General features: G+C 40.9%; 1 protein-coding gene across 4 annotated transcripts in view; it reads left to right on the top strand.

Annotated features, from left to right (window-relative positions):
- The first annotated feature begins 1,746 nt into the window (after positions 1–1,746).
- Positions 1,747–15,076, top strand: part of ENTPD5 (ectonucleoside triphosphate diphosphohydrolase 5) — a 27,455-nt gene continuing 14,125 nt past the window's right edge. Inside the window, exons 1-9 of one of the 4 annotated variants that reach the window (XM_015558025.1) lie at positions 1,747–1,910; positions 3,308–3,380; positions 7,512–7,799; positions 8,691–8,770; positions 10,193–10,336; positions 13,598–13,673; positions 13,950–13,985; positions 14,306–14,394; positions 14,705–14,784. In XM_015558025.1, the coding sequence (XP_015413511.1) occupies positions 7,583–7,799; positions 8,691–8,770; positions 10,193–10,336; positions 13,598–13,673; positions 13,950–13,985; positions 14,306–14,394; positions 14,705–14,784 (722 nt within the window). In that variant the 5' untranslated portion in view covers positions 1,747–1,910; positions 3,308–3,380; positions 7,512–7,582. Of the gene's footprint in view, positions 1,911–3,307; positions 3,381–7,096; positions 7,158–7,511; positions 7,800–8,690; positions 8,771–10,192; positions 10,337–13,597; positions 13,674–13,949; positions 13,986–14,305; positions 14,395–14,704; positions 14,785–15,076 lie in introns of those variants that run through there. The other 3 variants (XM_006778769.2, XM_006778770.2, XM_015558023.1) reach the window with 3 other exon arrangements.

Here is a 15,076-nt window from a genome sequence, read left to right as displayed (position 1 = left end):
AGCAGAAAATAAGCTCTTCTTGCTTTGAAATCTCAGAACATGGTAGCTGCTACTTAATCACATTTTAACTTTATAGAGGTATTTTTTTCCTGTTTAGTCTCTTAAAGGGCAGGTAAGATGGTTCATCTTGTCTGCTCTACTTGTGAATAGCATTAGGCAACTTCTGGAGAGGCTAGAGGCTAAACGAATGAATTAATATCTGAGTAAATAGGCTTCCTGGAATAGTACTCCTATCCATGGGCTGAGGTAATGGGGATTTGAGGGTATGATACTTGCCATAATAAGATCCTGAGAAAGGGGTACTCTCTGCCCAATGCTCCTGCAGATACCATTAGCCCAATTGTACAAGTCCATTCAGGACACATTGACTGACGCCTGACATGTTCCAGGCTCACTACTTGGCTTGAGAAATACAAACAATATCATGTACCTTCACCTTAGGCACCCTTCAGATAGATAGCAAGGTGTTCCGGGACTCTGGCCATTGGTATTTGGTATGGAGGTGCCTAGTCATATCCCAAGTGAGGCAGTGCTCACTGTGCTGAAATCTGTCACAGATTTGCCTTATTAGAACGACATTGGCTTGGCTCTGCTTGGCTAACTTACGCTCTTGGTTGCTTTGACTAATCCATTCCCATAGTTTAGAAATTTTATCCCAGTTACATTTTAAACTTGATTTGTGTTTAATTTTTAACTTTATTAAAGCCAACTTTACTGTGGAACTCAGAAAAATTGGCAGTGAGTACTTTTACATTTCACTGTTTTCAGACTTTCGGATGGACCTTTCTAGTCATCTTTCCCATTTTATTATTTTCCACTGTTGGGAAATAGTGTCATTTTATTTAAGTCGATCAATATTGATACTTGCTTAGGGAGGAAATAGACATACGTAATAGTCAAGTGTTACCATGGTATTGTACATGTAAGAAAAACAAGTCCACTCATTTTGAAACATTTCAGTGTCTCAGAACCATCCTTTCTCACACCTGCCCTCTATTCTGGTGCACCTTTATATTCCAGTCATTCAGTTGAACTCTTTTAATACTTGAAGCTCTCAGAATTCTTTTTGTGTCACTTCACCACTTAATTTCTCCCTCTGCTTTAGGACCAGGCCTCTCATCCCTTAAGAAACCTACCACTCCCTTCCCACCTCCATCCTTCCCCTTCTAGGATGAGTTACTTGCCTCTTATGTCTGTTTCTGTCACACACTGTGCCTCTTTCTTTCAGAGAACTTACCACAGTACATTATAGCTATTAGTTTACTTGTCTGTTTCTTCTAGCAAGCTGAAGTCTCCCCAATAAATGGGCCTATATCTGATTCCTCTTTTGTATCTAGAAGTTAGCACAGTGTCTGTTATATATTTGATACTCAGTAAACGCTTATTAATTAGACGATTCAATGCCAAGCTTTCTAAACTCATTTCAGGGATGGAAGCTATCAGGAGTACTATTAATTTCTCTATTATTGGACTGTGTTGTAAAAACATGAATTAGTAAGAAATTAATAACATTACATAGTTACATATTTGTAATTGTAAAAGTAACATTAAATAACGTTGTAAAACATTTATTAGTGGGCAATTAATTTCTTCTGTAAAAAGAATACGTAATTCAGTTCCTGAGCAACTTCTGTCCTATAAGCAATAATCTACCAGTTGGTACTTAACTATCATAAAAGTAGATGAAGCAGACTATTGTGTACCCAGAAAAAAGGTGGATAAGGGAGGAGTGAAGGATAAAGAAGGGAGTGAGTTAGCAAAATGCCACACAGTTACTTGCAAACTAGCACAAAGGTGAATGTGCTTTATGAAGGTAGCTTGACTCAGATGGGCTGAAATAGGAGCAAAGAGCAAAAGGCAACCAACGGTGAAAGCAAGAATTCACAGGGAACAGGCAGGCATGCGAGCAGGTGAGCACCCAGATGGGACATGGGTCCTGTGGGATTGTGGTCTCTCAGGCTCTGAGTGACAAGGAGGGAGGGAACCCAGAAGTGAAGCTCTGGAGAGGCAGACAAGGGAAGAATAGTGTTTACTATAGAGACAAAGATACACTGAAAAGACTTTAGAAGGAGATGAGCATAGTGACGAACACTGGCTGGCACCAAAGTCTCAATGAAAAGAATTGAAGATGGGGCTTTGTTGGGAGTAAATAGGAGATAGAGAGCAAGAGATATTGAGAAGACCAATTCTGAAAGTAGTGGATTTAAATAAACTGATATGTACTTACCAGTTTAAACAAAATAAACCTGACTGTGTACATTATTTTCAGTAGCATATAAAACTTTTAATATAATTGACACATTTGGAGAAACAATCCTCCCTTGGAAGTTTGGAATCTTGGTCTTCCAAAGGGTAGGAAATCTCCTTTTGGAAAGAAGTCAGCTATTCTATTCTTTAGTGGGTGAGATCCAGTCCCTGAGCTATTGAACACTGTTCTTCCCTTCAGAATATTTATTCAACACCTACTTTGTGGTCGCTCTGTTCCAGCAGCAAGAACACATCAGTGAACAAAACAGATATTCCTGTCTGTGTATAACTCACATTGGGAAGGGGAAGAGATAGTTGGGGAACAGGAAATATGAAAAAAACAACAACACACCCAAAATAGTAAATTGTATAGTGCATTAGAAGAAAAGTGCTATGGAGAAATATAACAGGGGAGGACGGTAGATGTGTATGTGACTGAGTGGGTTGCATTTTATAGAGTGGACAAGGAAGGTCTCACTGAGAATCTAATGGCAATTGAGCAAAAACTAAAGCGAATGAGCAAGCTGTGCAGGCTGGTGTTATGTTAATAGGACACTATTCTATGTATTCTAAATTGTAAACCTTTCTATTACCATTCTTAAAGTAGCTAATTTTAAAGAATGAGATTAGAAGTGGTGTTAGAAGGTGGGAATGAGAACAAAAGAGGCATTTTATGTGTTCATCCTTTGCTGTCTTTAATGTTTAGTTTTACTAGTACACTGAACACCTGGTATGACTCTGCAGTTTTCACTCCATGAAAAAGGATAGCTAGTATGCTTTTTTTTTTTCTTTGAAATCTCTTTTGAAAAACAAATTCTTGCTTAATGGAAATAGAAGATGGAGAGGTTTTTCAGAAACAACAGTAATAGAGAAAATATGAATGAGCCCTGAAGAAGCTGTTGTACAACAGTCATGGAGATTAGGGAAGACTGGTGACTGGAAAGTCCCTAAGTACACTGCCTGGGGAGAAAGGGATCAGGTATTGAATATGGTTTGAGCTCTGGACAAGGCCAGGATCTGTTAATGCTCAGAGAATCCTAAAGGTGGTTTCTGTTTTCAGTTACTTAGATTGATCTACATGACCAGCTTATTTTCTGTAAAAGAAGAATCAGCCAAAGGGAGTAATTTAAGACGTGAGTATGAATCTGTCCAGGCATTTGCCCTGGTTTCAGTGGTTGATTTAATGGGATGCAGTTTCCTTTGTGTAAGAGTCTAAAAATTCTCCTTTCCTAACCAATAACTCTCATTCTTAACTTTAGGAAAGAAGTTCAGCCTTGAAGAGTGTTCATACTGATAATTCTAACTCTGCCTTTGTAGTATCTCAGAACAACTCTCTTTTAAATAGTTTAAAATTCCAAATGCAATTAATTTTAATTTGCTTTTATTTTATGTGTCCCCTGTGGAGAGTGATACATTTTGATATAGGAGATCAACAAACTTAAGAATGATTGAAAATCCTCACTCAGTATTCCAAATATACCGAGTATTCTATTAGAGATAAGGGGACTGGGAAATGGGGACTTTGGAATTAGCTCTTGTTTAACCAGTAACTATGGCTTATACCAGGTGAATTTCAGGGATTAAGCTGGATAAGAAACCCCCCCAAAAAAACTGTTTTGGCACATCAGAATGAAAACTAAACTACAGAACAACCATCATTCAGAACCACCTGAAATCTAGCTGAATGGAAATCCTACAACTAGGGATTTAAAGCAGAAGCCACAGTAAGACTGGTAGTAGGGGTGAGACAGAACAGGCTGGTCCCACATCCATGTGTAATGGATAAAAATTGGGAGGAGTATTTTGGCTGCAGAGGTCCCCCCTGAGAAGCGAGGGGTCCCAGCCCCACACCCAGTCCCCCAGCCCAGGGTTCTAGTACCTGGAAGAGAGATCCCCAGGACTTCTGACTGTAAAAACCAGCAAGGATTATAGCTGAGTGAGATGGAGTACTGCCTCATAAAGGGTTCACACTTAGAGTAACTTGGTCTTACTCCCTCTGAGCTCCAGTGCTGGGGCAGCAGATTGAAAGGAACCAGGGACATACGAGGAACTAAATTATCTGACATTAGGGCGAGAGTTTAGGGGACAGCTTTTTTCCCAATGAAAGTGCCGGCAGAGGCCATTGTTCTTTTTTTGAGACCCCCTCCGCAGAGGCAGTAGGAGGGAGCCATATCTGAGTTTTCCATCACCCTGGCTCACACTGTTTGCCCGACCCTGGTGATTCCTTGAGACCCCACCCAAACTGTTTCCAGTGGCTTTTCCACATGAATGGTCTGTTTTGGCTTGTGCTTCAGATTTTCCTAAAATCTCTCAAGCAGCATCTGGCCTCAGTGTGCCCCATACCTCTCACTAAGTGGCCCCAGGTCCAGCACTAGTAGCAGCAGCCTTGGTTTGCCGCTTGGTCTCATCGGGGCACCTCCAAGCCCAGCACAAGTAGCAGCCATCTGCAGGTCACGTTGTAGCTCATGCTGCGTGGCCCCAGGCAGAGCACAGGCAGCAGCTGACCTTAGCCTGAACTTCCTGGGAGGCACAAAGTCAGTGCACCCAGTGGACAGCTTCAGACCACATTGAAGCACCACCCAACCACCTCCACATGTGGCACACTTCAGAGGTGGACTCAGCAGGCACCAAGCCCTGCCGAGTAAGTCTTGCTCTGTGGGGTGGGCCCTGCATAGCTGATCTTCCACGGTCATTGGTGGTCACAGCCAGTCCTTGCAGCTGATTGGCCTGGGCGATAAATCCCTCCCATTGTTGTACATACAGCAATCAAGGCTCAACTACATAGGAGGTGTATACAGCCCACCTGGGGCTGGGGTTGGAGAGTACAGTGTGCCACAACCTTTTGCGGGAGGGGGGGAGGGGTCAGGATCTGGAGAAGGGGCTGACGCACAAATGAAAACACTAGACAAGAAATATGAATTTAGAAGGCATGGGGGGCCAGGTGGAGAGGCACACTGAAACCTGGCCTTATCCGCTTTTTATTCAATTTTAGACACACATCTTGCCCTCAGTAAAGCACAGCAAACAGGTAGCAGACAAACCGTCTCTAAGGTCAATAAACATCAGTAAAGATCAGTAAGGTTCAGCAAACATTTACTTTGAGGCTGTTAAGTCAGGAATTTGCTTCGAGCCACCACTATCTCAACACAGCCTTGCTAACGTCCAAGGTCCATTGGCCTTCCGCGTTCCTTGGTGCACTCTTATGACAGTATTGGGAAAGTGGTGGCTTCCTATAACAGTGCACCTAGAGTGCCCAGCTCAGGTGAACAGGGAGGCTGTGCCACTGGACCCTATAGAACACCTAGTACATAAGGCCACTCTACCAAGCGAGGGGGGATGTTGCAGCTCTACCAAATAGAAACAAACACAGGGAGGCAGCCAAAATGAGGAAACAAAGAAACATGTTCCAAAGGAAAGAACAGAACAAAACTCCAGAAAAAGAACTGAACAAAATGGCAACAATCTACTAGATGCGGAGTTCAAAGCACTGGTTATAAGTATGCTCAATGAGCTTAGTGGAAACTTCAACAAAGAGGGAGGAAACATAAAATGGAGATAGAAAACAAAAAAGAACCAGTCAGAAATGAAGACTATACTAACTGAAATGAATACATTATTGGGAGTCAACAGTGGAGTACATGAAACAGAGAATCAAATAAAAGATTGGGAATGTAAGGAAAGCAGAAAACACCCAATCAGAACAGCAAAAAGAAAAGAGAATTACCCCCAACCCCCCCCCCCCAAAATGAAGATAATATAATGAATCTCTGGGACAACTTTGAATAATGGGAGTGCTGGAAATAGAAGAGAGAGAGCAAAAAATTGAAAACCGTCCAGCTGGTGTGGCTCTGTGGGTGAGTGTTGCCCTATGAACCAGGAGGTCACTGTTCAATTCCCAGTCAGGGCACATGCCCAGTTTGTGGACTTGATCCCCAGTGTTCGGCATGCAGGAGGCAGCTTGATCAATGATTCTCTTTTATCATTGATGTTTCTATCTCTCCCTCTCCAGTTCTCTCTGAAATCAATAAAAATATATTTTTTAAAAAGAAATTGAGGCCAAAACCAGTTTGGCTCAGTGGATAGAGCGTCGGCCTGTGGACTGAAGGGTCCCAGGTTCAATTCACGTCAAGGGCACATGCCTGGGTTGTGGGGCTTGATTCCCAGTAGGGGGCATGCAGGAGGCAGCTGATCAATTATTCCCTCTCATTATTGATGTTTCTATCTCTCTTTCATCCTTCCTCTCTGAAATCAATAAAGAAAAAAAAATCTCTCCATTGACCTGCTTTATTACTTTCAACAAGTTATTGAATGTCTCTGTGTTAATTTGTTCATCTGCCCTAAGTTCTTATGGGGATAACATGGCCTGAAACCTTTGAAGGATGTTTTAAAAACCATAATGAAGAAAATAAAAGAAAAAAGAAAAAAAACCATAATGACCTATTTAAGTATTTTATTTATTATTATTTTTTAAAATATATTTTTATTGATTTTTTACAGAGAGGAAGGGAGAGAAATAGAGAGTTAGAAACATCGATGAGAGAGAAACATCGATCAGCTGCCTCCTTCACACCTCCTACTGGGAATATGCCCGCAATCAAGGTACATGCCCTTGACTGGAATCGAACCTGGGACCTTTCAGTCTGCAGGCCGACGCTCTATCCACTAAGCCAAACTGGTTACAGCCTATTTAAGTGTTTTAAATTAAGTTGATTATTTCCTTGAAATGTGGTTGCATGTGCAAGCCAATGTCAACATTGTTGGTCACAGTGTCAGTCCAATGACCTGATTTTTGAAGGTTGGGAACACCCTGGTGCTGGGACTTTATAACTCCTTTGGAACTTTATAACTTTATTTCAGAAATTGAAGCTTCTTATATCAAAAAGAAGAAAGAGGGGTAGCAGGGAGAGAGGGTTAGTATATGATCTAAAGATAAAGTTGTCAAAGTGGCGAGAATAAAATTTGACTACATTAGGAGCAAGGTGTCAGAGAGAGCTTTTGAATGTGTGAGATCCACCCTACAATTAAAAGCAGAGCTTGGTTAAATATATTTTATAACCCAAATTTCCTTTTGTAGCCAAATAGCCTTTAGAAAAGGTCCTAAGAGTCTGTGTCACCCTGGTCTATCTGGTTGTTCTGGTTATAAGAAATAGAGAAGAAGGAGCACCTTAAGAAAGGGGTGGTACTTCTGTGATGGGTGTTTCTTCTTTTACAGGTGCAAACAAAAAGGCCACTTGATCTAACCTTGCGTATCTTTATCCTATAAGCCACTGCAGGTGTTTGAGCTGCACTGCTTCTACAACAAAGGTCTCTAGACTCACCACATCTTGGGAAGAGAATGGCCACTTCCTGGGGAGCAGCCTTTTTCATGTTAGTGACATCCTGTGTTTGCAGCACTATCTTCCACAGAGACCAGCAGACTTGGTTTGAGGGTGTCTTCCTGTCTTCCATGTGCCCCATCAATGTCAGTACCAGCACCTTGTATGGAATTATGTTTGATGCAGGGAGCACTGGAACACGAATTCATGTTTACACCTTTGTACAGAAAATAGCAGGTAAGTGCACTGGTACCCTCGCCAGAGTCAACAAATCCATACTCTAGTAGAAACAAATGTACTGAGAGTGTGTAATGTGCATTACAGAATCTTATGGCTACTGAATGTCTTTCTTCAGAGAACATTTTGGACTATAATTGAGTACATAATGTTTAATTCAATGTGAGATTAAGGGGGATCTGGGTTGCCTGTAGTTTGAAACTCATGTGTCCAACAAGTATAGCTGAAATTTGTCTTTCCTTTCCTTTTCTTTTTTTAAACATATTTTATTGATTTTTTGCAGAGAGGAAGGGAGACAGATTGAGAGCTAGGAACATCGATGAGAGAGAAACATCGATCAGCTGCCTCCTGCACACCCCCCACTGGGGATGTGCCCACAACCAAGGTACATGCCCTTGACCAGAATCGAACCTGGGACCTTTCAGTCCGCAGGCCGACGCTCCATCCGCTGAACTAAACCGGTTAGGGCCGTCTTTCCTTTTCTTGAAAGGTGGTTGATACTTCCGGGTGCAGAATATTGAGAATATTGAGGTAGTCTCGAGAGAAGGAACACTACCATCCTTGGAGAAGGGGAGAAGGGACCCTGAAGTATAATTTTTTCTGAATTTCCAGGGTTTCTGTCTTCAGGTCACATATAAAGCCTAGGGAAAGGAGCAGGAACAAGGTGTCCACCAGAGAAATGACAAGGGGACTCTCAGGGATTGCCTATCATCCTCTGTCCCCCTCCTCAGCACTCCTGCAAGCCATTCCTCACAGGGGGGATCACCTGGAATAGCTCAGGGAGTAGCAGGTTAATCTAGGAGGTCGTGTGACACACAGCCCAGCATCAGAAGCAGCCTAACTTTTGGTAATCAGCCATCTCTCTTCTGTTTTAATCCCTGGACAAAATAGGACAGCTTCCAGTTCTGGAAGGGGAAATTTTTGATTCTGTGAAGCCAGGACTTTCTGCTTTTGTAGATCAACCTAAGCAGGTGAGTTGTTGGTTGTTGTTTTTTTTAATTTTAATAAGATGTTTAGATTCTCAATCTCTTGATAATTTCACCACACAGCTGCTGTTAAATAACTCGTGCTGTTCACTACTGATACTGAGGTTATGTGTGAGATTGGTTTTCTGTCCTCTGCTAATCTCCTGGATAACAGAAATTTTATATCCTGAATTCACTAGGGCTTTGGTGGAAGGAGGCTAGAATCTCTTTAAGAGATTGCTTCCTTTGTATTTACTGTTTAAGATTTTTATTTGAAGCCATCAGCTGCATTGATTAATGTAGATGCAGAAGATGGACATGAAGTTCTATAGTGTATGAGATATACACATGACAGACAATTTAGGGAATGTAGACCCATTGAACTCCTTTCAGAACACCATGATATAGGACAGACCATGCCTATACTCTGGAAATTAGGCAAGAATATATGATGAAAAATCTTTGGTGGCAGAGGATGAATGGTTTTGTGTGTTTCACATTGGGGCACCCACAACATATGCAACACCCAGTGTGTCAGAGGCCACATTAAAATATAATAATTCAGAATAAAATAGAATGTTGAACTTTGGTAGCAGCTGTAAAGATATTATTCAGTGTCTCAAGCAAATCACTAACCAAAGGAAAACCTAATGCTAAAAATAGTTTGAACTTGAAGAACTGAGAAGATGCTTATTTTCTCAGCTCACTGTTTTGAAATGGCAAAAATGCTAGAAAACTAGGAGCTCTTGAAAGCAACTACATTATAAAAGACTGATTTGACATTTAGAGAAGAAGATTGTGTTATGGTTGCTATTAATTATAATGATTATAAGAGGCAGCATGTATCAGGATAGGTGTTTACTCAGAGAAACAGAGGATTTAAAATAATGCTTTTGAATTAATCATAAATTGAGCATTACTGTGTACCATGCATGTAGATGTCAGTGATGTAAAAATGAACCTGACATATTCTGTCCTAATGGAAATAATATAAAGTGTAGCATAATAACAGCTACAGCTGGTCTTTGTGTGGAAACTATACACAGTCTGCCTCATTAATGGACACAGCAGTTTGTGGTGGTGTGAGGAATCTATCCCATCCCACAGCAGAGGAAACCAAGTCCAGGAAGCCCCTATGGTAGGCACAGGGTTAGCAAGCAAGCCTTCTAATTCCTCATTATGTGTTTCCTTCACTATATTCAACTTTTTGGCCTGAAGCTAATTTATATGAGACACAAAATAGCAATCAATTAAAATGACCACACTATAAAAGAATCATTTTTATTACTACTTAACCAAAATGAAATGGATTCTCCTTCAAAGAAGCCATTTGTCTAGGTTTCTGCTCCTACAGAAACATGATGAGGGAATATACAAGTGCCACCATATGGACTCTTTACTGCATGAGCAGCTCTTCTGTTTTTGAAGGGTGCTGAGACTGTTCAAGAGCTCTTGGAGGTGGCCAAAGACTCAATCCCCCGAAGTCATTGGAAAAGGACCCCAGTGGTTTTGAAGGCAACAGCGGGACTGCGCTTACTGCCAGAACAGAAAGCCCAGGCTCTGCTCTTTGAGGTAATATTTGAAATCATCTGCATCTTGGGTAATTATTTTTCCCTATATAAATATTTTCTTTATGGGTTTAAAGCCCTCTGGCGTGTTAACCTTAGTATTGCACCATTGCTAAAGCACTGTGGTGGCTTTGGGCTCTTTTGTAGCTAATTATTTACATTTCAAAATATTACTCTTGAATTTATAGAGTTTTTCCTAAAAATTTAAAGCATTTTCTATCCATGATGTTCTTTTTAAAAAATATATCTTTAGCAATTTTTAGAGAGAGAGGAAGGGAGAGGAAGAGAGAGAGAGAAACATTGATGTGAAAGCAAAACATAGATTGGCTGCCTCCTGTACGCTCCCTACCGGGGATCAAGCCCACAACCTGGTCATGTGCCCTGACCAGGAATCAAACTGGCAACCTTTTGGTGCACTGTAGACCTAATGAGCCACACTGGCCAGGATCATGATGCTCTTAATTTTCTAAACTTATTACAGCAGAATTGTTTTTAATCAACTTTAATGAGAAATAACTTACATACAATTAAATGCATGAATTTTGCCAGAACCGGTTTGGCTCAGTGGATAGAGCGTCGGCCTGTGGACTCAAGGGTCCCAGGTTCGATTCCGGTCAAGGGCATGTACCTGGGTTGCGGGCACATCCCCAACAGGATGGTGGTGTGCAGGAGGCAGCTGATTGATGTTTCTCTCCCATCGATGTTTCTAACTCTCTATCTCTCTCCCTTCCTCTCTGTAAAAAAAACTCAATAAAATATATTTAAAAAAAAAATAAATGCATGAATTTTAAGTATACAGTTAAATGAGTGTTGATAAATACATATGTTCCTTGTGCCACTTTGTAGTCTATTTCCCCCTCCAGTGAAACCAGGCAACCACTGATCTGCTTTATGTCATTATAGATTCGTTTTGCGTGTTCTTACATTTCCTGTAAATGGAGTCATACAGTTTTATATTTCCTTTTTGTGTGTGTGTGTCTTACTTTTTTCTCTCAGTATAAAGGTTTTGAGAAGATTCATGGAATTGTAAAATACAGAAGATTTTTAAAGATATCTATTTTATCGCTCATTCAGATCAAAACTAAGTACAGAGAGTTTTAAAAAACTCAATATTTTAAACATTATTGTACATTTTATTATACAAAAATGTGTAAATTAATAAGATTTAATATTGTGAAGAATATATGCAGAATCCCATTATAACAAAAAAAATCACAGCAAAAAAAATGATTCTGTATTTAGGTGTGTTAATTCAGTCTTATAAATCCACTAGAGGCTGATGCACAAAATTTGTACAAAAGGCTTGGCCCTCGTAGCCCCAGCTTCATCCGGAAGGTCGTTCCACTGTTCTGCCATTCAGTCGATTTGCATATTACCTTTTATTATTATAGATTCTCCTTTGTCAGTACAGAGGGCTTAAGTCCCTTGCCCAGGGACAAACTGCCTGGAATGTCCTTATGAAAATCTGAATCCCAATTCTTCATTCATTCATCCATTCATTCACTCATGTATTCATCATATAAGTGCTTTACTATGTACTGGGCACTGGTGAAGTGGGACATAGAGCAGGGAACAAAAATAACACTGTCCCTGTCTTAATGGAACTAACATCCTAGTTTCCAAGACAAAATGAACAAGTCAATACAAAGTATGTCAGGTACTTTAGAAGCTATGGAGAAAAAATAAAGCAGGGTAAGGCAGATCGAAATGCTGGTGGTAGTGTAAGAGAGATGCTATTTTAAATAGGGTGGTCAGGGAAGACCTCATGGGTAAGATGCATTTGATCAGAGATCTGAAGGGAATGAAGAAACAAGCCATGTAAAACGTTTGTGAATGTAAAATATTCCATACTAGAGAAATAGGGGTAAAGACCTAAATCAGGAATGTGCTTGGCATGTTCAAGGAACAGCATCCAGGCTAGGGTAGCGGGAGGAGAGGGAGTGATGGAAGAGAAGTAGGAGATAAGTTCAGAGAGGTGGGAGGGGTTTATCATGTAGGGCATCAAAGGCCTATGTAAGGACTTCGGCTTTTTCTCTAAGAAGGAAACCACAGGAGGGTTTGAGCTAAGGAGAGACATAATCTGATGTCTGTTTTTAAAGCACCACTCTTGGCTGCAGTATTGAGAATTAATTGTGAGCAGAGGCATGGAGTGGAGAGGGCAAGAGCAGAAACTATGTTTATTCCTATTTGCTTATCTATCTTCCTAAATGCTTGTTTATGGATCACTTAACTGACCTGTCCTGGTTGAAACAGTGTTCAGAGGTCACTGCAAGAAGTGTTTTGTCCTGTCAGAAATGAGAACAACCAAGACTAGAATTTTTCCTATCTCTATTTGGGACATCTCCCTCCCCAACATGATAATCATATAAAAATAAGACATAACACTCACATTATTGACCTATATTTATGGAGAGTCAAGAGCATTTGCGCAAGCTCTTCATTCTCATCTTCTAAAATAGAATCAGTAAATTCAAATTTGAGGCCCTAGCCATGTGCCAGGATTTGATAGGGGCTGGCAGCAGAGTACTTCAGCCCAGGGACATGAGCTCCTTTACCACTAAGGACAAAAACTAGAATTTGATGGGAGAGCAGCAGAAATTTTATTGTAGCCTAAGGAGCCCCCAGGCCCAACTCTTCTCTACTCTCCAAGTTTATCTGCTCATCTAAGAATTGGAGTGGGAAGGGGTCCTCCTAGCTTCCAGCACATATCCAGGTAGAATTAATCAGGTGTTTTTAAAAAAATTACAGAATCCTGATTTGAGCAAGGTCAAATGTATGCCCTTTCCTAGGTCCAGTTCACCTATAAATGTAGATGATTTGGTTGCAATTTATTTTAAAGTCAAGGGAATCCCTGTGTTTTCTTTTTACAAGAAACCACTAATATCTTGCTTAGTTCCTTCTCCAGCTTTTCTTTTCTCTTTAAAATATATTTTTATTGATTTCAGAGAAAGGAAGGGAGAAACAGAGGGATAGAAACATCAATGATGAGAGAATCACTGATGGGCTGCCTCCTTCAGGCCCCCCTACTGGGGATCCAGCCTGCAAACTGGACATATGCCCTGACTTCCTGGTTCTTAGGTTCATGCTCAACCATGAGTCACACCAGCCGGGCCTTCTCTAGTTTCTTTAGGGAAAATGAATGAGTTCTAAGATTTTATTTAGGGAAAATGAAGAGAGTAGTTTTCTAAGCCTTTTAGGACATAGCCAAAATATGGAAATCTATTTTATTGCTTTAGGGAATTCAAATTTTTTCCTTTTTCTTTAGGTGAAAGAGATCTTCAAGAAGTCACCTTTCCTGGTACCAGATGACAGTGTTAGCATCATGGATGGATCCTACGAAGGTGGAGAGGTGTTGATATATGTTCTAGAGGGAGAGGGCCAGGGTTAATAAAAGATCTGATTAAAGGACTGTGAACAGGATGAGGGTGCTGAAGAAAAAGGAACTAAGGGGAAACAAATAAACATAGAGGAATGGAATAGCAGGAAATGGGAAGATGGGGAGAAGGGAAGTGTGCACTTTAGACATGAACTTTAGAGAGAAAAGAGAGTAAAGATGGGGCCCGAGAAGAGAGGGAAAGTGCTCTGTGATGTAATCCTTGCCTCTCTGTCTTTTTTAGGCATATTAGCTTGGATCACTGTGAATTTTCTGACAGGTAATACATTCTCAAGTGTATCTTAAGATTTTGAATGGGTTTCACACAGGATCACAGCAAAATTACCTTTCTTTTTTCCTGTATTATTCTTTCCTTTTGTGAAAAAGAGGAAAGGAAAGACAGGATTTAGTGTTTATAACCTGCCTTCAAGGCCTCAGCTGCAGCAAGAGTCCTTCGTGATTAACATTTGCCTGTAATCCATGGGGGCAGGGAGCAATGGAGTGTTTATGGAATTCCTCCAGAGCAGGAGAGAAATTGCAGACCAAGGAGTATTGGGCTGTCCAGGAGCAGAATATTTTCAAACTGGCTCTCATCCACAGGTCAGCTGCATGGCCACAGTCACGAGACTGTGGGGACCCTGGACCTGGGGGGAGCCTCCACCCAAATCACATTTCTACCCCAGTTTCAGGTGAGTCATTACCATGAAGGTTTGGTTAGCAACTCACTTGGCAGGCATATCATGGTGCTAGGAAAGTGGTGCCCTATTTTTAGGCAGCAGCTCCACCACAAATAGGCTGAGTAGAATAAATTAATAACTGAGTGGACTTTTCTTTATCACTGTTCAGAGTCCCTTTCCTTCCTCAAGTCATATGAGATTAGCAGTTTAATCTGTCTCCGTCATCTCTTGTTTTCTGGGGGAGGGACAGGGATGGTGGTGATGACATCCTTAGAATAATCGCAGATTCTAAATAGCCTTTTTGCTTTTTTTTAATTTTCAGAAAACCCTGGAACAAACCCCTAGGGGCTACCTCACTTCCTTTGAGATGTTTAACAGAACTTATAAGCTCTATACATATAGGTGAGGAGGGGGACAGGGAGGAATAATATTTCATGTAGTATGAGCCTTCTAACTTTTTAAAAAATATATATTTTTAATGATTTCAGAGAGGAAGGGAGAGGGAGAGAGAGATAGAAACATCAATGATGAGAGAGAATCATTGATTGGCTGCCTCCTGCATGACTCCCACCGGGGATTGAACCTACAACCTGGGCACATGCCCTGACTGGGAATCAAACCATGACCTCCTAGTTCATAGGTCTACACTCAGCCACTGAGCCATGCTGGCCGGGCAAGTCTTCTAACTTTTTTT

This window comes from Myotis davidii, unplaced genomic scaffold (genome assembly GCF_000327345.1).
Source record: "Myotis davidii unplaced genomic scaffold, ASM32734v1 scaffold309, whole genome shotgun sequence".
In the NCBI taxonomy this organism is placed as follows: Eukaryota; Metazoa; Chordata; class Mammalia; order Chiroptera; family Vespertilionidae; genus Myotis; species Myotis davidii.
The sequence above is the reverse complement of the archived record's forward strand: the minus strand, read 5'-3'. Positions and strand labels throughout refer to the sequence as shown.